Source organism: Aquarana catesbeiana, linkage group LG01, assembly GCF_042186555.1.
Source record: "Aquarana catesbeiana isolate 2022-GZ linkage group LG01, ASM4218655v1, whole genome shotgun sequence".
Taxonomy (NCBI): domain Eukaryota; kingdom Metazoa; phylum Chordata; class Amphibia; order Anura; family Ranidae; genus Aquarana; species Aquarana catesbeiana.
Window position 1 is genome coordinate 239,766,939 of NC_133324.1, and position 24,749 is coordinate 239,791,687.

General features: G+C 41.4%; 1 protein-coding gene across 1 annotated transcript in view; it reads left to right on the plus strand.

Moving 5' to 3' along the window:
• Window positions 1–24,429, plus strand: part of PPTC7 (protein phosphatase targeting COQ7) — an 82,400-nt gene extending 57,971 nt beyond the window's left edge. The window contains exons 5-6 of the mRNA XM_073626360.1: window positions 2,832–2,961; window positions 18,373–24,429. Of these exons, the coding sequence (XP_073482461.1) occupies window positions 2,832–2,961; window positions 18,373–18,431 (189 nt within the window). The 3' untranslated portion in view covers window positions 18,432–24,429. The remainder of the gene's footprint in view (window positions 1–2,831; window positions 2,962–18,372) is intronic.
• Window positions 24,430–24,749: the final 320 nt, after the last annotated feature.

The window sequence follows — 24,749 nt, forward strand, 5'->3', positions numbered from 1 at the left end:
ATGTACGATAAAGAAAATAGGACTTTTGTTACAGATTACCTGTAAAATCCTTTTCTTGGAGTACATCATGGGACAGAGGTCCCGCCGCTCTTTTTATGGGGTTTAATATTACTTGGCTACAAAAACTGAGGTACTCCTGGAAGGAGGAGGGGATATATAGGGGAGTCAACTTCCTGTATTGGGTATACCAGTGTCAATGCCTGAATGTGGCCCATAACCCATTAAGTAATTACTTAAGGCTCTGTGTCCCATGACGTACTCCAAGAAAAGGATTTTACAGGCAAGCTGTAATAAAAAATCCTATTATGATCAAGTCGATGGAAAAAGGAGCATGAATGTGTAATAGGGACTATCTGGTACAAATTATAGAAACTTTTTCGGTAGGATATCCATTTTAATTACAATTATTGACCAAGACAGTGGAAGGAATGGTCAGCTAAGATCTGTTTTGGTCATATGCGAAGTGTTGTCAAGTCCGTTGGAACTTTCACTCCTAGAGACTTTATCTAACAAGGTTGATATTTGAATGGATAGGAGTAAGCTTATTGTGAATTTTCCACATAGGAGAGAGGTAAATGTTCAACAGGTCAGATTTAGCAAGGGAGATGCTTTTAATAAATGGGTTATTCGCAGGGCCGCTGCTAGATGCTTCATCGTGCAACCTGGCAGGAGTCTTTGAAAATGTACAAGGGATTCGTAAGATTGACGTCGGTCCGAATTCTAGCCAATAGTGTGAAGTATTAGGCTATAATTTTGCCAATGTTCTCTCCTAGATTCAGTTGAGTGAAAGCATTTAAGGAATTAGCTGCTAACTCTGTGAAATGCCTTTAGGACATGGTCAGATTGCAGTTTTGTGTTCAAGTTTTGTTTATATTATCTTTGGCTTATCCGACAAACCCTACCTGATCTGTATGGATGACAGAAGGAATAATAGACTAGTCATTATAGGCTCCATGCACACTTGGCTCTTAAAAAAAAAATGCCAATTCCCTTTGCAGACAAAATGCTCCATATAGAGCTTTTTTTTTTGTATGAGGTTTAGATTAGTTTAGGAGGGCTTTTACATTTTTTTTTTTTTCTGCCAGAAAGCTCCGATCAAATGCAAACCAGAAGGATTTTTTCCTGCCTCTAAACGTTGAGCTCAAAATATGCCTGTAAATCCTAATGTGCATTGACACATAGGATAACATTGAACTGTTTCTACAGGCAGAACACACAACTCATGTAGAAGCAGCAATTTTTAAGCCAGTGTGCATGGAGCCTTAGTGTAAAGCTTGATACCCCCCATAAATAAGTTTACACATACACAAGTAAAATCAATTCTAGCTCTCAGAATGGAATTTTAATCTCCTTCAAATTAACATTTTTTCACTCAACTTCTACTACGCTTCAGCTGGTGGACAGCTCCACTCTGACGTTATCCTGTAGAATATTTTGGTAAACTTGGGAATTTATTTTCTCCTTGATGGCAAGTGGTCCAGGCCCTGAGACAGTGAAGCAAGTCTAAAATATGATGTTCCCGCCACCATATTTCAGTTTGGTTATGTTTTGATGTTTGTAAGCTGTGCCCATCCTGTGCTATACATGGGGCTGAGTGTTCTTCGTATAGAATTCAACTTTTATTTTATCAGTCCACAAAACATTTTTGAGAAAACCTTGCAGCTGCACTAAAAGTGATGACGTAACATGAAGCAGCAAGCACACAACAGATCCAAATTGGTCATAACTAATATACAAAAGTGCTGCCCATATACAATATAGCGCAAATTATAAATAATAAAAGAATGAATTCAATTGTATTAATAAAGTCCAGTGAAAGTTAAAAAAGGCCAATAAAGTACCAAATGTGAACGGTGCGAAATCTTCATTGTGCCTAGGGAGTCATCTTGGCTGGGCAACCACTCCTAGGAAGAGTAGTCTCAATAATAAACGATCACGCTTTATAGCCAATTTTAACTAACGATCATCTATCTGATGGATACCTAAACACCTTGAGGTTGCTTTGTATCCCTTAGCAGCCTTATGCAGATCAACTATTCTTCATTGTATGTCTGTCTTCAGAGAGCTCCTCTTTGCGATCCATGGTTCCTATCAGCTCATTCCTCTTATGAAAAGTAATCTTAAAATGTTAGAAGACACTGAATCAAAGTAGCTCTAAATCACACTCGAAGTAGTTCGTTTTGGGGTTCACTTTTTCCGTGAGCACTGTGAATGTTTAATTACATTAACGGCCACCCATTGCACACAACCATGCAACAAATAAGGCCTCTTTCACACGGGGCAGATCAGTCATGATCCGCCCCGTGAACACACGCTGGCTCAGCGGGGATCGCTCCGCCGATCCCCGCTGAGCAGGAAGATGACAGGTGCATCGCTGCACACTGTGCAGCGACGGACCTGTCAGAGCGCCGCTCTCCCCTATGGGGGGATCGGATGATGACGGTCCGTAGTGTCCGTCGTCATCCGATCCGATCCGAAAACGGAGGAAAAAGTAGGTTTTTCCTCCGTTACACTTTTCGGATCGGAGCGGGTCGGATGTCAGCGGACATGTCACCGCTGACATCCGACGCTCCATAGGGATGACTGTATGTCCGTTTTTCATCCGAAAACGGATGGATGAAAAACGGACATACGGATCATCCGTGTGAAAGAGGCCTAAGACTACATTTTAGTAACCACTTTATAATAATGCAATACCAGTGTTTACATGTGTTGCTGGTTTGTTTTTGGTTTTTTTTTTTTTTTTTTTTATGAAATTTAACAACATGCTTTGAAAGTACATGCTTCTATTGGTATTCTTTAAAGTCATTTTTCTTTCTGCTTCCCTCCAGAATGCAAACTATGAAAGTATACAGCAGACAGCCCGCAGCATTGCAGAGCAAGCTCATGATCTAGCCTACGATCCCAATTACATGTCACCATTTGCACAATTTGCATGCGATTATGGACTGAATGTCAGAGGTAAGCCTGGGATTTGATGTTCAAGAAGCTTTAATCATTCCAAATATACAAGTCGCTATTTCATGATTTTACCACCGAACCTGATTATTTTACAGTGTTGCAAAACAAGCCATGTATAAAATCAAACATTTTCATTAATAAGGCAAGTTTTAATGTCCATGCCATCTTTCTTTATTTTTTTTTAAGTCAAGGCTCATATAGCCAGCACTTGAGGCTTCAAAATACCTGTATTGGCTCTTCACATACAGTGCCTTGAAAAAGTATTCATACCCCCCTGAAATTTTCTATATTTTGTCATGTTACAACCAAAAACGTAAATGTATTTTATTGGGATTTTATGTGATTGATCAACACAAAGTGGCACATAATTGTGAAGTGTATGGGAAAAAATATCTGAAAAGTGTGGCGTGCCCCTTTACTCTGATACCCCTAAATAAAATCTAATGGAACCAATTGCCTTCAGACGTCACCTAATTAGTAAATAGTACACCTGTGTGTAATCTCAGTATAAATACAGCTGTTCTGTGAAGCCCTCATAGGTTTGTTAGAGAACCGTAGTGAACAAACAGCATCATGAAGGCCAAGGAACACACCAGACAGGTCAGGGATAAACTTGTTATGGAGAAGTTTAACCACTTCCATACCGGGCCTATTCTGGCACTCCTCTCCTACATGTAAAAATCATTTTTTTTTGCTAGAAAATTACTTAGAACCCCCAAACATTTATATATGTTTTTCTTTATCGTACATCACTGGACACTGAGCCACAGTAATAACTGTATGGGTTATATGGCACCTTCAGGTGATGGACACTGGCGCACCCTAAACAGGAAGTTCAAATCCCCATATAACCCCTCCCCTTACCGGCAGTACCTCAGTTTTTTCGTCGGTGTCTTAGATGTTGGTCACAAGTAAAGATGTGCTGTGCTGAGCGGTACTGGAATATTCCTTGCTGGGGCAAGCTATGCAACTGGATCCCTTCAAAGTGTCTTTTCCAGGCCAAATTGAATGGTACCCAGGCCTCGTGTCTGAAGAAACAAGGTTTTACCTGTAACGCTTCTCTTGTTAGAGAGCTGGACCCCAGGATCCAGTATTTGTTTTTTTTTTTCAGCCATATTCCTGGTGGGGTGCTTTGCAGGCCCAGGGCTGTGGATCCCCCGATTAAAAAGGGGGGCCCCAGTCCCTGAAGGTTTTTTAACAGAGCCCACCGTGAGCGGTGAGGATTGGGTCTGTTTGGTTTACCACAGAACCCTGCAGCTGGATCAGGTAAGGGAGATTCCTAAGGAATTTTTCTAATGCTTGTGGGTGTTTCTCCTTTAAGTAAATGTTGTCATGCCTATACTCACCACCGGGGGCTGTCAAGAGCATGTACTTGTTCCATGCTTGTCAGTATCGCTCTGTGTAACAAGCTGCACGCTTCCTCCGGCCCGAGCTCCAGGTAAAGATGTGGGAAAGGGGGTTTTTCGCCTAGGAATTTCACCCCACCTGGTTAGCTTTACTCCAGGCAGAGGGAGCATGGCGTCAGTCAGCGGTGTGCCGCTCCCGCCGCCGCCATTACAGCTGCTCCAATCGGCAGGTCTCCTCCTCTTCTCCACCCCAGCCCTCCTCCATGCGGTCCAGTCAGGATCGGAGCCCGCTTGCGCGGAAAAACAATCCATTTTGAAATAGATGGGGGGGGGGGGGGGGCGTGCGGTGGGTGGTCAGAGGAAGGCTTAGCGGCGTTGGCATGCTGCAGCGTCCACAATGCGGGCTGTATAGCTATAAGATGCACCTTTTTTTCAGGTGCATACAGCTGAAGGAGGGACACAGAGCGGACGGGTGGCATGTGAGTGTGGGTGACACAGGCATTCCCAGGCACATTTACTTAAGCATCAGGTTGAGCTTAATAGCAGCGGCAGTTGCTGGACTATTGCTCAGCAGTGGGTGCATTTTTTTGGTAGTACCTCTGTGTTTGTGCTCCGCACTATGACCAGAGGAGGTGGTACAAATGCCACAAAAACCAAGGACACAAAGGGGTCGCCCTCAGGACCCTCCCTCTGCAACACCATCCTGATCTAGGGAGGCCGGTCAGAGTGAGCCATCGGGGTCATCCAGGGCTACAATTGCTTCCGAAACTTCAGCCCCTGTCTATATAACTGAGCAGGTTTTCTCCTCAGCTACGAGTGGTTAAGAGGAAATATTAGTGGCTTTAATCACATCTTCACAGAGTGGAAGAAAACGCATTAGGTCTGCTTCTACTACCCAGGATCCTACAAACAGAGGGAGAGGGAAGATGAATTCCCCCTCAGGGGACCATGAAGAGGCTGATGAGTGGGGAAGGACCTTCTTCAGCTTCACATGCTGAGATATTGCTGGTGCATTCTCTTACTGAAATGGTCCGCTCCACATTTAAGCTACCCTTAACGGAGTCGGTTGAAGAGCCCACCTCCTTTTTGGGTTCACTAAAGCCTCCTCAAGCCTTGTGTGCCTTTCCTGTCCATTCATTACTAAAAAAGCTTATGTATTCTGAGTAGGATCACCCAAATAAGCACTTTTTCCCTCCTAAAAAGTTTTCAACACTTTATCCTATGGAGGAAAAATGTACTAAGATATGGAGTATACCAGCAATTGACGCTGCTATAGCCTCTGAATAAAAGTTTGACTTGTCCGGTTGACAATGTGCAAATGCTTAGGGATCCAACTGATAAAAAATTGGCATTCATGTTAAAAAAAAAATTTCTCCTTGGCAGGTTCAGTGGCTCAACCTGCAGTGGCGGCAATTGGGGTATGTAGACCATTTAAAACAGGTACTCAGCAGGCCCAGGAGTTAGCTGAGCTGCCAGCGGCTTTGTGTTTTGCACTTGACGCAATCAGAGATTCTTTTCTTCAATCCTCTAGCCTTACGCTTGGGTTGGTACATATGCGTAGAATCTTATGGTTGAAAAGTTGGTCAGCCGAAGCGCCATGCAAAAAGCTCCTGGCTGGTTTTCCTTTCCGCAGTAAAAAGCTGTTTGGGTAGGATTTGGACAAATATATCCAAAAAATATCAAGTGGGGGAAGTACCCTTTTGCCAGTTAAGAAAAAGAGTAAACGTCCCTCATTCAAACGGGCTCTTTCTCCAGTGCCAGGGGCATCAGCCTCCAGGCAGTCACAAGGGCCTCCACCGTCAGGTTCAAGAGGTAAACCTCAGGGTCAACCCCAGGGACAAAAGAAGTCCTGGGGGAGGAAACCCACAAGACAGACTGCTAAAGCCTCTTTATGAAGGGGCGCCCCCCGCTCGCTCGAGTGGGGGAAGACTTCTGCAGTTCTCAAAGGTTGGAGTACATCATGGGACACAGAGGTCCCTCCCCTCTTTCTGGTTACACGTGTATTGCTTTGCTACAAAACTGAGGTACTCCCGGAAAGGGGAGGGGTTATATGGGGAATTGAACTTCCTGTTTAGTGTGTGCCAGTGTCCATCACCTGAAGGTGCCATATAACCCATACGTTTTATTACTGTGGCTAAAAACCCTATTTTTTTTAGCAGACACCCTAGGGATAAAATTGGCGGTCGTTGCAATTTTTTGTCACACGGTATTTGCGCAACAATTTTTCAAACGCCTTTTTTTGGGGGAAAAAAGTTTCATGAATTAAAAAATAACACAGTAAAGTTAGACCAATTTTTTGTATAATGTGAGAGATGATGTTACGCCGAGTAAATGGATACCCAACATGTCACTCTTTAACCTGTTGCCACCCGCCCACCGTCATATGACAGCGGGGCGGTGCGGCTCTCGTTCTGGGCCAACGACATATGACAGTGGCCCATTCAAACAGGGCATGTGTGCGATCGCGCAGCCCTGCACTGTCAGTGGCAGCGCGTCCAGAGACACAGCGCGTCACCGACGGGTAAACAGCCATTGGGCATGGCTGTTTACCACGTGATCGGCCGCGATTACGTCATGGCCAATCACAAATGGTACTCCCTCCCTTAGACCTGGAGCATGCAGCGTGGTCATGTCGGTGGTAGCGTGTTCCCAGGTACACTGCTCGTCATCGACAAGTGTAAACAGCCAATGGCTGGCGGCTGTTTACCACGTGATCGGCTGTGATCCATTCACAGCTGATCACTAAAGGTAAACACAGAGCGGTTACTAGCATTTCCAGTGTGAGGAGAGAAGAGCCAGGAGCAGTGAGTTCCCGATCTGTGTAGTGTCACTGTCTTCACCATCACCACACAGTAAAGAGAACCTGTCGCATATCACTCCCCCCCCGTCCAATTACAGCTGTCACCCAACAGTCACCACATAAGTGCCCATAAAGTGCACCGGTCACCCATCAGTGACTGTCACCCGTCAACTATCGGTGAACGTCACCTTCCAGGGCCGCTACACATCTTCCATCTGGTTTTGCCAACCCAACATGGCTGCCTTCCGACTCGGGATCAGCAAGAATTCCCCCTTTCACTGCACAGCCAGGTGTGCAGGCCAATACCCAAGATTTTACAGAAATCGCTTGTTTTTATTTATTTTTGCCCGACACTTTGCTGCAATTCATCATGGACCAGACCAATTTATATACCCAGCAGCATATTGCCAACAACCCCCAATCATCATACGCCCTCTTTTTTGAGTGGAAGGATTTGACTCTGAAGGAGTTCAAAGTGTTTATGGGCCTCACCATAAACAAGGAGCTTGCAAAAAAATGAAGTGCATGCCCATTGGTCCCCCAACCCCATCCACCACATGCCCATTTATTCTGCCGTAATGCCCGGGCCCCAATATGAGTTGATTATGCGCTTCCTTCATTATATAAAATTCGCCCATTCATACATTTCTTTTCCCAAGGATTTGCAGAACTCTATGTCCCCTATCAGCCTATATGTGTAGATGAGTCCCTGGTACCCTTTTCAGGCCAGCTTGGAATAAAGCAATACATTCCTATCAAAAGGGCCAAATACGGAGTAAAATTTTTTAAGCTTTGCGAGAGTCACGGGATATCTGTATGCGTACCGCATATACAAAGGAAGAGATTCCCAGCTCCAGCCCCCTGAGTGGCCAACCTACAACTGGTAAAATTTGTATGAAACCTTTTTTCAATATTTACAACTCCGACACGCCCTACAGGCCCAGGGTTGGGTAACCTCCCTGTCGGTGATATCATCCCCGCTCCTAAGAGAACTACTGCATGCGACTGTCAGAAGGGGACTGATTTCTACAATGTATTCAGCATTGCTGTCCTCCAATAAGGACCATACTTCCTTAAAATGTAGAGCTAAATGAGTCACAGACATTGGAGAGATTGATGATGATCAATGGGATATGGCGTTGGAGACGTTAGGGATTGATTCCATTTCGGCCTCCCATAGGTTCTATGCAGAATAAACAGCTATGACAACCTATCGGACGCAAATAAAATTGTTTACATGGGGCCTGAGGGATACACCCCTGTGTCCAAAATGTAAAATACATCAGGGGGATCTCATACACATGCTGTAGCGGTGTCCAAAGTTCAATAGATATTGGACTGAGGTCACACAGACTATATCCCGGTTGGCGCAGATACCAGTACCCTCCACCCCACTGGTGTGCCTTTTGGGCACGATAGATGAGATGTACGAGAGGGGAATGTACATTATGCTTAACAGATTACTGTATCTGGCTAGGAAACTCATAGCTAGACACTGGATGGCGCCTACTATGCCAACGGGGAAACAATGGATTGGATATGTAAACTCACTTTTAATTAGGGAACAACTAGCATACCGCCATAGAAACGCTGTGAATAAATTTGAAATGGTATGGGAGCCATGGCTGTCTGATCCAGCTCTTGCCCCTCCACAGCTTGTAATGGATAGACTGCTACGAATTTAATATAGAAAAATGAAGCAAATGGAGGGAGGGGTTGAAAGGAGAGGGAGGGGGAAAACACTTCACGGTTTTATGTTTGGTACGTTAAACACTTGTTAAGTATTATTCGATAGCAAAAAGAAAGAAAAAGACAATGTTTTAATGCATAAGTTTAACAAAAGTGCTAAAAGTTTGCTTTGTTATAAATTGTTATGATCTGATGCAGAGCAACTTGTATTGATATGTTTGTAGATATGCTTTGTATACTTCTCACGGATTCTAACCGCATTAAGCCTTATTACAGGTTGTATTGTGGTTGTATGATTAGTTTCTGCATCAGAAATAAAAAAATAAAAAAAAGTTTTGATCAAAAAAAAAAAAATTTGTATGAAACCTGGCATACCCACTGCTGAAAGGTTACCACATACCTGGATAACTTCTACACCAGCCTGCCCCTTTTCAAACACCTATACCTCGTAGAAACCCTGGCCTGCGGAACCTCCAGAAAGAATAGGAATGGCTACCCACAAACCATAGTGAATAAAAAACGGTGAAGGGGAGAAAGAGAGCAACTTTGAGATGCAACAAATTTCTGGCTACCAGGAATGTGTACATGATGTCCACCATCCATGATGACACTACAATTGAAGTTCAGAGAAGACGAGGTCCCATTGAAAAGCCAACATGTGTACAAGATTACAATCTCTACATGGGGGGGTGATTTCAACTACCAAATGCTTCAGCCCTATTTTGTCAATAAGGAGGTCCCGTTTCTGGTACAAGAAAGTAGCAATCTAATTCATTTGGCCATTTATAATGCCTACACCAAATCCAAAGACATCCCCACCCCCGAAGACCTCAGACTTCATGAGCGCCACTTCCCGGACAACATGCCATCATCTGAAGCAGGCCGAAGAAGCCAAAAAAGATGTAGAGTATGCAGCAAAAGAGGATTTCGAAGAGATACCAGCTACCATTGTCCCAAGTGTCCCTCCGAACCTGGCCTTTGCATTGGTGAATACATCCGACTGTATCGCACATCCCTGAAATATTAGCCCATATTCTTAACCATTTCCCCATTTTCATCTGTGCTGACCATTTCCTATGCTTCCTCAAATAACCATGCCACTGTCTTCCACGTGAACTGACCCTGGCCTGTGTTTTGACTATGCCTCTGCCTACTGTTTGGACTGTTTCCACGTGAATGGACCCTGACCTGTTTTATGGACTATACTTCTGCTTACTGATTGAATTGCTTCCATGTGATCCTGGCCTGTTTAATCAATTATGCTTCTGCCTATCGCTTGGACTGATCTGTTGCCCTGCTACTGTAGTACACAGGGCTCACATGTAAGGGGCTCCAGAAATGTTTTTCCAGATGGAGAAAATCAATTTTTTTTTTTTTGTCTCCGGGTTTTGTAATTTCCAGATTAGGGTCTGGAGGCTTCATAGAGATTTGGGTGGGTGAAGCCTCTACCCCGTGCCCCTGTCTTACTTGATTGCGGCCCTCAGCCTGCTGACTTACTGCCATCATGCCTCTGGACTATGGAAATAATTAGCTGCAGTATGTTTATGAAGGGCTGGAGAGCGATACAATGAGTGCAGGCAGGTAACGGTGTACCAGGGCCAATATTATGGCTGTGCTGGCTGTCTCTGCCTGGACAATTTCTATGGACAAATGCTTTGGCTGTGCTGAAAATATCCTTGTGCTGTCTATAGACAATATCCCTGCCTGTTGCCCGGATAATTACTATTGTCGCTAAGCACATCCCTGCCTGCTGCCTGGACCAATTGTCTCCTCTGTGGACACTACTAAAACCACAGGTAATACTTTTTTTTTTTTTTTTTCTTTTTTACCCTTACCTCAATAGAATTTTTTTTGGAGTGTAATTTTTGGTATGTAAATGCTATGTGTTAGAAATATGAAGGGCCTTCAAAAATGATAGGTTGTCAGGAAATTAGATATCTAATTTTATGCTTGTAGAATGCCTGAAGGTGCTACTTCAATGGTGGGCCTCTGTATGTGGCCAGGCTGTGTAAAGGTCTCGCACATGTGGTATCGCCATACTCGGGAGGAGTATCAGAATGTATTTTGGGTGTCATTTTTGCTATGTACATGCTATTTGTTGGAAATACACTTGTGTAAAAAAAAAAAAAAAAAAAATTTCTGGAAAAAAAAACTGTTCAAAAGACTCATTATGCCTCATAGACTATATATATATATATATATATATATATATATATATATATATATATATATATATATATACACATACATACATATACATTGGGGTGTTTGCTTTCCAAAATGGGGTCATTTTGTGGGCGTTTCCATTGTCCTGGTGCTCCAGGGCCTTCAAAAGTGTGATAGGTCGTCATGAAATTATATGTGTAATTAATGTCCCAAGAACACCTAACGGTGCTCCTTGCATGTTGGGCTTCTGTATGTGGCCAGGCTGTGAAAGTGTCACACGTGGTATCGCCATACTCAGGAGGAGTAGCAGAATGTGTTTTTGGTGTGTAGTTGCAAGCATGCATATGCTGTGTGAGAGAAATAACCTGTTAATATGACAATTTTGTAAAGGGGGGGGAGGGGTACACAAATCTTCAGTTTGCAAAGAAATGTGGGAAAAAATTACCACTTCAAAAAACTCACCACCATGCGACTTACTAAATACCTTGGGATGTCTACTTTCCAAAAAGGGGGGATTTGTACTTTCCTGGCTTGTTAGTGTCAAATGAGAGGCCTTCGGTACATCAGGTGTGATCAATTTTCAGTAATTGGCACCATAGCTTGTAGACTCTCTAACTTTCACAAATACCAAATATTATACACTAGGGTGATTTTTACCAAAGATATATGTAGCCGTATACATTTTTCGCAGCGATACCTCGCATGCTTGGTTTGAACGCCGTTTACATATGTGGGCGAGACTTGCGTGTGCACGAGCACATGGGGACGGAGGCGCTTAAAAAATGTTTTATTTATTTTATTGTAGTCTTTTTTTTATTTTTACACTTTCTTTTTCCATTATTATTAACTTTTTATTTTTTTATTCTTTTTTTTTTTTTTTTTTTTTTATTATTGATCACTTTTATTCCTATTACAAGGAAAAATTCCCTTGTAAAAGGAATGGTGTGTGTGACAGGTCCTCTTTATGGAGAGACATGGGGTCTAAAAGACCCCACATCTCTCTTCCAGGCTGGAAAGCTTTATTGACATCCTTGGCCCAGACGAGACGTCATAACGTCGTGCCCGGGTCTCCGACGTTCATAGAGATAACTGGTGACATCTGGTCACCAGAAATCTTTATGCTCTTTGGCGCCGGCGGATTCTTAATCCGGAGGGAGGAGATGTCCCCTTCCCTCCTGTCGCCTGTAAGAACAATCAAGCGGCTGAACTGCCGCTATGATCAGTTTTACGGTACATAGAACTGCTGGCACCACTGAAAGTCAAGGACGTCATATGACGTCCTTGGGCTGGAGGTAGTTAAAGCAGGGTTAGGTTATTTAAAAAAGCTGAGCTACAATGAAATGGTTTAGATCAAAGCACATTCATCTGTTAGAATGGCCCAGTCAAAGGCCAGACCCAAATCCAATTCAGAATCTGTGGCAAGTTCTACAAAGTATTGACTCGGGGGCTGGATACAAATGCACGCCACACTTTTCACATTTATTTGCGAAAATTTTTCAAAACCAACTATTTTCCTTCCACTTCACAATTATGTGCCACTTTGTGTTGGTCTATCACATAAAATCCCAATAAAATACATTTGTTTTTGGTTGTAACATGACAAAATGTGGAAAATTTCAAGAGGTATGAATACATTTCAAGGCACTGCATGTATTGTCTGCATTCTGAATCAGTGACCCAAGGTATTGAGGCCAGGGACAGCATGACGGCCAAACAATAATTTTAGAAGGAGATGAGCAAATACAGCACCTGTGATTGTATGGAACCTTTCCTCCTGCACCTCCCTTATTTAACTATTTTCAAGGGATTTTCAGATACGTTTTTATGTTGAAGTGGATATTTAACCCTTTCATGACTAAGCCTATTTCTGACATTTGGTTTTTACAAGTTAAAATCTGTATTTTGTGCTAGAAAATTACTTGGAACCCCCAAACATGTATATTTTTTTAGCAGAGAATCTAGAGAATAAAATGGTGATTGTTGCAATATTTTATGTCACGCGGTATTTGTGCAGTCTTTTAAATGCAACTATTTGGGGAAAAAGACACTTTCAGGAATTAAAAAAAAAAAAAAAAACAGTGAAGTTAGCCCGATTTTTTTTTTTTTTTTTTTTTTTTTTTTTTTTTTTTTTTATAATGTGAAAGATGTTACGCCAAGTAAATAGATACCAAACATGTCATGCTTTAAAATTGCACACACTCGTGGAATGGCGACAAACTACAGTAATTAAAATCTCCATAGGCGACAATTAAAAAAAAAAAATAACGGTTACCAGGTTAGATCTCCATAGGCGACAAGTAAAAAAAAAAAAATAACGGTTACCAGGTTAGAGTTACAGAGGAGGTCTAGTGCTAGAATTATTGCTCTCGCTCTGACGATTGCGGCGATACCTCACATGTGTGATTTGAACACCGTTTCCATATGTGGGCGCAACTTCCGTATGCGGGTTTCCTTGCTGCGTGAGCTCATGGGGACGGGGGAGCTTTAAAACTTTTTTTTTTTTGTTTCATACTTGATTTGTTGTAGCCGTTTTTTTTTTGTTTTTTTTGTTTCATTTATTTTTATTTTTTTAAATTTTGTTAAAAAAAAAAAAAATTTTTGATCACTTTTTATTGCTGTCACAAGGAATGTAAACCTCCCTTGTGACAGTAATAGGTGGTGACAGGTACTCTTTATTTAGGGATCAGGGGTCTAAAGGACCCCAAATCCCTCCTTTTGCCCTTCAAAGTATTCAGATCGCCGGAAACGGCGATTCTGAATACTGTATATTTTTTAAAAACCGGTGCTATTGGCAGCCGAGTAAACAGGAAGTGACGAGTTTACAGAGAGAAGACTGGAACGAAGCCGTTCACAGCTTCATGCTAGTCTGTCTCTAGCCGTCAGAAGTGGCGGATCGGGTCCCGGTGGGACGGGAGGCCCGGTAAGAGAGGCGGTGGGGGAGGGGGGGTGCTTTTAGCCGCAGCGCTTGTTATCCCTGTATAGCCGATCACCCGCTCTAAAAAACGGTACCAGGATGATGCCTGCAGCTGCGGGCATCATCCTGGTGTAACCCCCTAAAGCCGAATCCGCATATCTGCGTACGCTCGGCAGGAAGGGGTTAAAGGATAAGTTCACCTTTTGTTACATGTTCTACCCATATTAACCACTTGCAGACCACCCGCCGTCGGCTGTTTGAAGAGGAATATAGTTGTTATGGCTGCAGCTAACCGCCATAACCCCGGTATCCTCTTCTTCAGCGTGCAGTCCACTTTCAGATAAAAGTTGTCTCTGTGGCGGATTCGCCGCACAATGATTTTATCGGCGGCGGGAGAGGGGGCACCTCCCGCCGCGCTCCGATGCCCTCCGCCACTTACCGGAGCTGTCGGTAGCAGCAGAGGTGATCGGATCCTGTGTCCTCTGTGGTAGGAGCTGAGTAAGGGGAAGATGGCTCCATACCAGTGCAGGGCGGAAGCGACGTCAAAACATCACTTCCGCCCATAGCTCTTAAAGCAACATTTTATTTTATTTTTTTCAAATGACTTTTCTTCTTCCTTTTTTTTTTTTTTTTTTTTTTTTATTGCATTTTAGTGTAAATATGAGATCTGAGGTCTTTTTGACCCCAGATCTTCATATTTAAGAGGTCCTTTCATGCTTGTTTTCTTTTACAAGGGATGTTTACATTCCTTGTAATAGGAATAAAAGTGACACACTCTTTTTAAAAGAACCGTGTAAAAATAAAAAATTAAACGTAAAATAAGAATAATTTTGTTGCTTTTTTTTTTTTTTTTTTTTTTTTAAACTCTCCCTGTCCCACCGAGCTCTTGTGCAGAAGCGAACGCATACGTGAGCAGTGCCCACATGAAAACGGTGTTCAAACAACACATATGAGGTATCACCGCGATCGTTAGAGCGAGAGCACTAATTATAGCCCTAGACCTCCTCTGTAACTCAAAACATGCAACCTGTAGAATTTCTTAAACGTTGCATATGGAGATTTGTAAGGGTAAAAGTTTGTCGCCGTTCCACGAGCGGGCGCAATTTTGAAACGTGACATGTTGGGTATCAATTTACTCGGCCTAACATCTTTCACAATATAAAAAAAATTGGGCTAACTTTACTGTTGTCTTATTTTTTTTTTTTTTTTATTCAAAAAAGTGTCTTTTTTCCAAAAGTGCGCTTGTAAGACCGCTGCGCAATTTAATCTTTTTAAAGATTTTCTGTTATTTAACAACATAGAAGCAATCTGCCACACCTCTGCAGCACAATGGAAGACAAAGGAGATGCATAGGAAGTGTAGTGCAGCACAAAACACATGGAGCGCCAATAATGGGCGCAACTCGTATGCCTCCAACGATAAGGAATTAGCAGTTATCCCACAGAAAACATTAAACAGCATTAGAAAGCAAGAAAAGGGCTCATCATATCTATCCAGTTGTACCAGATTGTGTCAAACTTGAGTAGGGTGTTAAAATTTATTCATATACTTATCAGAAATCCAGTCGTCTAGAGTAGAAGATACCTATTGAGGTAATCGACTTTTGTGCAATAAAAAGAGGCCTTAAAGCCTAATACATGCGGGCCGAATGTCGGGTGACATCCACCGGTTTCTGTTGAACTGACTGATGTCACCTGACATTCGGCCCGCGTGTATGGCAGCTGGTCCGACATAAGATGGCCGTTCGGTCGGCTTCTGTTCGGACTCTGACGACCGGCTCACGATCAGCACTCTCAGCCAATGGCTGAAAACACTGATCGGAGTGTTCAGACAGAGGGCCGGCCCCCCCAATCAGAACACAATAGAACAGCAGGGGATATTGCTGTACTAACATCATATTTTTAGTGCAGTGGCTCCAACCTGAGTTGTCTGGGTTTTTTTTTTTTTTTTTTCATTCAACCCGCTGAGTTGAACGGAAGAAAACTAGTAGTGTGTACCAGGCTTAAGACTGTAGGTGAGAGGTTAGGATTGAAAGCATTAGGATGCATAAAGTGGGGTCGATAGTCAGGGCAATATCATATAGAGCAGGGGTGTCCAAACTTCGGCCGAGCTCATCTCTTCACCACACAAGCCACAAAGGCAAGAGAATTCTTGTTGGGCAGTGTATTAGTGCTTGGACGAACACACTTAGACCGAATTCTCGGGCGTGTTATTTGGATATACCGTATTTATCGGCGTTTATCATGCACCTTCACTTTAAGAGGGCTGTTTCAGGGAAAAAAAACTTTGTTTTAAATAAAGAACTGTGAAGCAAAAAAAGGGTCAGTGCCCATCAATGCAGCCTAATCAGTGCCCATCTGCAGCCTCACAAGTACCATGAATGTGCCATTGCCATGAGTGCAGCCCTCGCCATTGGTGTGAGTGCAGCCTGATCCATGCCCCTCTGTAGTCTGGGAGGAGGGGGCGGGACGAGCGCCAGCAGATTACATACAGGAGAATCCGTTTTCTCGGCTGACTCTTTAATACAAAATCCTGTCTCCTATGATGGACAGAACTGCACTGCCATTGGACGACTGGAGACGGGACTTCCTATTACAGAGGCCGCCGTGTAAACAGGAAATGCTCACTGTATATACGGCACTCGTCCTCAAGTAGGGTTGAATAGAGACACCAGTCCATCCAGTTCAACTTGAGAGAGTGTGGGTGCATGTCTACAATTATCCCAATTTTTTTATTTAAGGTACCCATTATAAAATCTTGTCCCCTCCAAGGCAGCCAGCATATATATTTTTTGTGTCCCCCGGCGTTCGGGGTTTTGGGGCCACAAAAGATATACTTGTCCAAATTACCAGGCGGGCCGTTCGAAACTAGAATGCGGGCCGCGATTGGCTCATGGGCCGGACTTTGGACGTGCCTGATATAGAGCATTCAAAGTTGTAACTAACCCTTGCCAGTAGTGTCCTAAGTTTATTACATCTCCACAGTAAATGCATTAAAGAGAAAGTAAACTTCCTCTGCTGACATTTAAATATAGGCAGTGTAAATATCTCCTAAACATACACCGTTTAGGAGATATTTACATAACATGCAGCCAGTGACATCACTGGCGCATGCGCTCTGAAGGAACGGCCACCGGTGCGTTCCTTCCGAACCCTGTGCCATGAACAGTGGCTCCCGTGCGCATGCGCGGAAGTGCGTCATCACGGCTCCAGCCAGTCGCAGAGCCGGAGTACGCAAACCCAGAAACAAGACGGGTAAAAATGGAAGTGGGGTCCAACGCTGACATCACGGCGCTGGAACAGCTTCGTTTTTAAGGTAAGTTTCACATAATGTGCTAGCATGCAATGCATACTAACTAGCACATTATGACTTTACCTTACAGGAAGAAAAGGGGAAAAAAAACCTCCAGCGGTATACAACCGCTTTAAGGTACCATGAGGGTGGGCATGTCTGACAATGTGAGAGACGTTTTTCTCCCTCTTGTTTCTATTTTTTGTAAACTTGTAAAACCTAATCTAAACAATATAAAGAGTAGAAGACCCCCTTTCTACCATGTGTACATTAACACAGTTTGTACCTCCTATGTTTTATATAAGAATTCTACTTGGTTTTGAGAACAGTCATTTCTCGAGTTGAATAAATATGAGATACACACGTGTACACATAAACACCTATTATGTGCCAGAGATGGAGGAATCATTGTAGGGTTGATTATTACCTTTAATTGAGAAGCTGTAAACTATTTTAACACATGTTTTTTTACAATCTTGGCAACTGCAGCTTTTCGCACACAGAAATGGTGCTTGCCAAGAACTTCAGGGGGCTACAGCAAAATAATGAGGTCTGTATGTTCCATGAATGTTGGGTTACTTTTAGGAGTAAAAGAAGGAAAAGATCTATTCAAGTATGTATTCTTAACCTAAAAGTAGATTCTGTTGCTCTAGGCCTCCTCCTCCAAATCCTCCAAATCTATTTTTTTTTTTTTTTTTAATCCAGCTTCCTGTTAGAGGGTGGCTACATTCGGAACTTAACCACCCTTTCTGAATGACTCTTTCGATGAACTAGTGGCTATGATATTTTAGTGTTTAAAGAGCAGTGCACATTACTGCAACTAATGTGCGCTGCTCGTGTCAAACAAATGGCATTGAGGGGGGAAAAGGAGAAGTTCGGCTGCTTACAGATAAAGTTACAAGGAGGCAGAAAAACACTGTAGAAAACCATTTCATGAAAAATAGATTACAGGGCCATTGAGTAGCAGATGTGTATGGATTATCTTTGCAAAATGATATAGTTTAGTGTCACTTTAACTGCCTACACACTACATGAGTTTTCATGTATGTTTTATGAAATGTTCCCAAATCCCTTTTGAGGAGAATGTTCCAGTAAACATTTATTTTACATGCAGGTATGCTGACCCGAGGCTGTTGTAATAACCTCACATGAAACTGACAGTTAACAATGTTCACTAACCTTTTTTTAAATGTTGTTTTTTGCAGGAGGAAAGCCAGATGACATCACTGTTCTTCTTTCAATTGTAGCTGAATATACAGACTGAGATGCCTGAAACATCTGCTACAAAATTCTTTTTTTTATTCCTGTACAATCCTAGGACTAATGATGTATTGCACTGTATCCTGCTGGCAGGACTGCAATTTACTTTCAGTGTATTTTCAAAGGCCAGTTCTGAAAGCAATGAAATGCTGTCCACAAATGAAGACTGGGGTCTTCATAGGAACCACTACTGTCTAATGCTTAGGTATTGCTTACAGAAGGGACTTGCCTCAAATGCTATATTCCATTTGTAGTCTTAAACAATTGCATGCTTTGGGGGGGTGTAGGCACATACGTAACAGTGTGTTTGCCTCGTGACTTGTGTGCTGTGCAGCAACAACACTGAGCCTTATTTATCAGTTATTTCAACTGTATTGCCCTAGAGCACCCCACTTGATCCAAATGTACATGTTTCGGCTGGCGTTGTACAGCACAGTGTAACTTTTGGAATTTGGCAATAGGGAAGTACAGACAGTACAAAGTTCACAATTTTTCAATAAGTGAGGCTCGCTACTGGGCTGTATTATATAAACTGGGACAACTAGAATAAAAGTGGAGTTGTTGCCATACCAACCCCTTCATCTTAAGATTAAGTTGCTGTGTACCACTTGACCAGTTTTCCTAACAGTCCTTATGATCAAATATCATTTCTGTACCAAAGCTGATAAGTTACACTGGGATCGAGGCTGCACCTCAGTTCTCAATGAATAAGGAAAACCTGCATGTAGAGACATACTGCAGCATCTATTGCTGATGTCCTTGTATAGATGTTAGTTACCTGACTGCAATACTTTCCTTAACTGACCTGAAACAAGCATGCAGATCGTACACGTTAGAGTAAAGTCCTAACTCCAGATCAGAATAAGTATTCTGAGTCATTCACAAAAAGTATTGAAGCTATCGGATCAGCATGACAGGCATTGAGCTAGTATTTCTAAGAATAGGTAATCAGTAGCAGCCTCCACGCATCCTCAATACAGACCTTCTATAAAGGAATTTTATCAGAATAAACCTGGGAGCTTTCATTTCACTAGTTTTTAAGGTGTTTACTCCTGGACTAATCCTTATTTTACTTACTGGTGGGTCACTGCTACAGAACAAGCATGTGCACATATGGCATCAGTACACCTTACATACAGTACATGTTCTTCTCCCAGATCCATGATTTTTAAGTAGTAAAATAAGCATTGTGATAACAGCCCAGAAATATACACCTTTCTAAAACTAGTTATCAATGGCCGTTCCATATTTCTGTCCTGATTGGTTCCTTTAAGTTGCCTTGCTAATTTAGTAAGGAATGCAGACTGTACAGCAGGTATGCGGTCAGTGTTCCTGAATATATGCACATATATGACACACACGTCAATTGTCAAGTCAGTGAGAAGCCAGTGCACTGCAGATTAACTGCACCACTGCATAAGTGTGTGTGACCCACCATGTGCAGATTCAATCTATACATGTTGATTTTTGTAAAAAGCATTGTTAATTTTATGAAAAAAATTTGGTGCTTTTTACAGTAATGTAAAGTGTTATATTGCCAAAAAGCACACTTGGAAAACCTCAAAGGCTATTAGAAATAGTTTTCATGTTTTATATTTTGATCGATTTCATGTATAAGTTGAATGAAACTTTAATTTGGCCATCATCCTAAACCACACGACCTTAGCTAGAAACCTTTGATATACTGAATTGTTGTACAATACACAGAGTTCCTTCCAGTTTTTATTATGTAATCGCTAACTTAACTTAAAGCCATGTTTATGTGTTATATACAGATTTGTATATAATATATATTTTGGGTAACATTAGTGATTGTGCAGTGAAGATGTATTTGTCACTGATCTCTTTGGAAGTAACTTTCTTATCAAAATATTCTTCACGGATATAAGATTGGTTCTCAAAATTATTCTTTGACTATACCTTCATTGCATTTTATGTGCTGTGTGTGTGTATGTTACCTCATATTGTACATATTTTTTTTTTCACGTTTGTGAAATTGTACTGTATATTTGCATACCCATGTCAAGCTCTTATTTAAACATGTTGTTTTTAACATGTACCATGTACATGTAATGTTGCACATCATGCTTGTAACAGGCATTGATTTCATAATGATGAGAGGTTCGTTTGTAAGCAGTCAAAAGAAAAATTGTGTTCTCTTGCTAATGTGGTATGTTGTCCACCTGAGGTCACCTTAAATGACTTCTGATATTGCCTTAACTGCTGAAAACTTGATAAAGCAGCAAAAACCAGCATATGAAATCACAAAGAACATGGTTTTTACATTTCTTTGGCTTTTTAACAAGCCTTAAAATTCTCATCTGGATTACTTATTAAAAAAAAAGAAAAAAAAAAAAAAAGTTTGCCCGTTTTTTTGTATGTGCCTCATTTTCCCAGTGTAGAATTAAAAAAAAAACTGCATTTATGTATTTAGAGAATGAACAATTTGGGTTTTTTATGGTAAGTTACCATGAATCAAATGGCACAGTGCATGTAAATGGTAGTTGAGGTTTTTTCTTGTGAGTAGATTCCAGTTTATGTTGACTAGAGTTTGTATTGAAGAACTACACAAAAAAGTATTTGGAGAGAAAAAGAGAACGTTATTCCAGTTATTTTCAGACGAACTTCTGTATATCAGAAATCCCAGCTGTATGTGGCAGCCAATCACTGGGTAGGTAGTAGGTGGCTTTCAAGACAGAAGGTTTTTTTTCATCTCCACAGAACATGCTGATTCTCTATACTGGAGAAAGCAGAGGTATCAGTCAGCCAAAGGTAACTACAGATGGAGAGTACAGATATTCTGGGGGGCTATAGGGAAAGCTGCATGTATCACTAGGGTAGGGGACATCGAGTGCGGAGTCCCCAAACTAATTTAGGAAAAGGACGTGACCAGTGTGTGGGATACAGTGATGACTGCTAGCAGCTATAGCTGTCACTAGTGATCGCGCAAAAAACAAAAACAGACAGGCTGGTTGTATGGAAGTCAATTAATAGAAATTTGGCTGGTTCCTGCTGAACCGGATTAATTTTGATCCGTCTATGCCCGGCTAAAGCAATCTGAATGCAAAGTGGTGACAGAGGCTGCAAATCGTGCTCTCTCGTACTGTTCATTAAATGGCTCTAGGGTGTGGCAGCAGTATGTGAGTCACAAATGTTACTGCTCCAGAATTACGAATGCTCTGCCAGATAAAAATAAAATACTGTATTATGTAAGTAGTAGTAGTATTAAGAGCCATGATAAATATGTTCTTTAAGATCAGCAACCATCTAGAAAAAGCACTGCAAGGCAATGTCCATTTCTAAAAATGTTAAGGTGCTTATATGACCATTAGCCCTAATTCACAACTAAGTGTTTTATAGCTTGATGCTCAAAAACCAAAATCCCAAGCTTTTAATTTGTTCCTTTTCACACATAAGTGCTCAGGCATCTGCAGCCCATTGCCTGAAACGCAAGAAGATTCATGAGCTACTTTGGAAGCAAAATTAGGTTTTTGGGGTTTTTTTTGGCTCTATAGACTTCAATGGGAGCATGTGAAAAATGCCTGAAAATTGAACATTTTTAAGCCTAAACAACCATCTCCTCCTTCTAGTAACTAGCTTTCTGTTAGCTAAACAAAAAATGCTGAATAATTAATACGCCTGAAAAAAAGCACCCAAAACACAGAAAAATCTCTGTGAATGCAGCTAGAGGACAAAATCAGATGGGTGTTTTTAGCACAGCAATGGTCAACAAACATCTGTTGCTTTTAGTAGCTGACGTCGCCAGTGTGCTCTTTAACCATTCAAGCAGAGTTTGCACTTAATATACCTGGTCAGCCTTGAATACCACCTTTCTTTTCCCTCTGCAGATTTCCTTTAAAAAGACTTTCTGGAGAGGCGGACAGATGTCACGATTTCCACTTCAGCCAGGAAGCCTTGTATTCATTGAAAAAATAAAATACAAAGCGTCTCCTGATTGGCAGAGAAGCATTCTGGCAGACTAAATTCAGTTCTGACAGTGGACAGGATGTCGTCTGTACTGCTGCCAGGACGCGGCTTCACTCATCATATGTAGCTGATGCTACTCTACAGTATAGTCCAACGCACTCTTCATCTGCCCTAGTAATGGAAATAGTTTCTCTGGGCCAGCTTGGCCCAAACAAACTAGAGTCAAAGTAAACCTGGAATTCTACTTTAAATACTTTGCCAGGTAGTTCTGTCTGACTAAGCATGTGTTTAAACACATGATTATATTGAATTTAAAAGAAGATAAATTCAGATGTTTGAGGAGGAGAGAGATGAGTTTCATTCATCCTCATGATGCCCTCCAGCACCTCCTCTCCCCCAAGTTATTCCAATTCTCACAAGCTTCCAGTCCCTGCATTTACCTCTGTAGCTTCTTAAGATAAATTGTCAACTCCCCTACAGAAATCTCTTGGATATTTCACCTGTACCATGCAGGGACTAGAATGTGGGTAGAGGAAGCATAGTGGTGGGAGTCGTGGTATTTAAACATCACATTTCCACAAAGATGCCATGAAGTTGAGTGTAACTTGCACATTTTATCTCTGTTTTATCTTTTATGTGGTAAGCCATTTCTCATGGGACCAAAATTTTACTATGGTTTTGTGGGTTTTGCTATATGAGGTTGATTGACTAAATGTTTTTGTCATAAGTCCTGGAACTCCATAGCTTTGTGTATAGATGTACAAACTATCACATGGCAAATAATTTGTAATTGTTTAGTAACCACCCTAAAATGAGTCTAGCATTATGAACTACAGCCTTCAGTTAATGTATAATTAGTCTGTTGTTTCATCTGTATAGTACAGTTATGCAATCAGATGCATTCTTTTGCTTAGTCAGCTACAATACCTCTATTCACGTGTTCAAAGTTTGGAATAACAAATATTGTGGCTCTTAATTTCTCTCACAAGAAACGCCAAAGACGTGAATATCTTTCCATCTGTTTATAAAAGCAATACTGTAATATAAATGCTTATTTTTACTGTCACTTGTATGAAATTCTGCACTCTTAACATATCGATCTAGTCTCTTCCTTTATAAAGCTGTCTGCGCACAAGTTATTTTACGAAGAAAAACCCATGCACTTACTAAAATGAAATAGTCATGTGATCGGTTGAGATGTTAGGTCTGTTCGATGAGGCATATACATATAGCTTCTTTCTGGTGGAGATTTTAGTGATCTTGTGAATGTTGAGAGTAAAGCAAATAGAAAAAGGGATATAAAGCTACTACAATGCTGCTTTATCAGCATGTCACTACATAGTTATACAATTTGCATTAGTGAGAGCATGTGTTCATTTTTGCAAGCGTGCTGAATGACGATTGTAATTTAGAATTTGGTGTACTTGCGTGAATGTGTGACATTTTCTGTTTAAAGTTGGTTTCCCCACGGGGTGCATTTTTTTTCTTTAGAGGGCTGGGATATGAAATGTGACCTTATATGTAGGTAATTAAAGAAAGAACTGTGACTCAGCAAAGCTATCAATGATTGTGTAATTATTCAGTTATGAGACTGTCCAATTTCCCTCTTGTAGTCTGAAAATCTTCTAAGATCTTAAGACTGTATGAAGTAGTCATTGGCAGCAAGGGTACATGAACCAAGTACTTTTATACTTGATTTTTTTTTAAATTCTATATACCATTGCTTATTTCTAAATGCAAATGTCTGCAATTCATGTATGATGTGTCATTTAAAGGGAACCTGTCAGGATGGTGTTACCTGACACACTTGAAGATGTCACCCACCGCATGAGGCACCCATTGCAGCTTCCTGGGCAGTGTACTCCTCTGAAGCATCATGCATGCATGCATAGTGCTTGCTCTAAAACCAGTACAGGTTCCCAGAGGCCTAGGCAGCCTCAAGTATTGTATGGGAATCTTGGCTATGGTAGGTAACAACGTCCTGGCGGATTACCTTTTAAGTACTGAAGTAGATATGTAAATACATAAAATGTAAACTGTAAGAGATTATTTAATAAATAGTATTTATATTAAAATGTGCTCGGTTTCCTATTCTGTTTTAGATGTATTTATATTGACGCCCCATATTTCACTAGATATTATTCTGCAACCCCAATCCCCAAAAAGTTGGGACGCTGTGTAAAATCATCAAACACAAAATGCAATGATTTTCAAATCTCATAAACCCATTTTTTTATTCACATTTGAAAACTGAAGACATATCAAATGTTTAAACTGAGAAAATGTACCATTTGAACCACTTCCATGCTGGGCCAAATCGTCTCCTACATGTAAAAATCATATTTTTTTTTTTTTTGCTAGAAAATTACTCAGAACCTCTAAATATAAAATATCT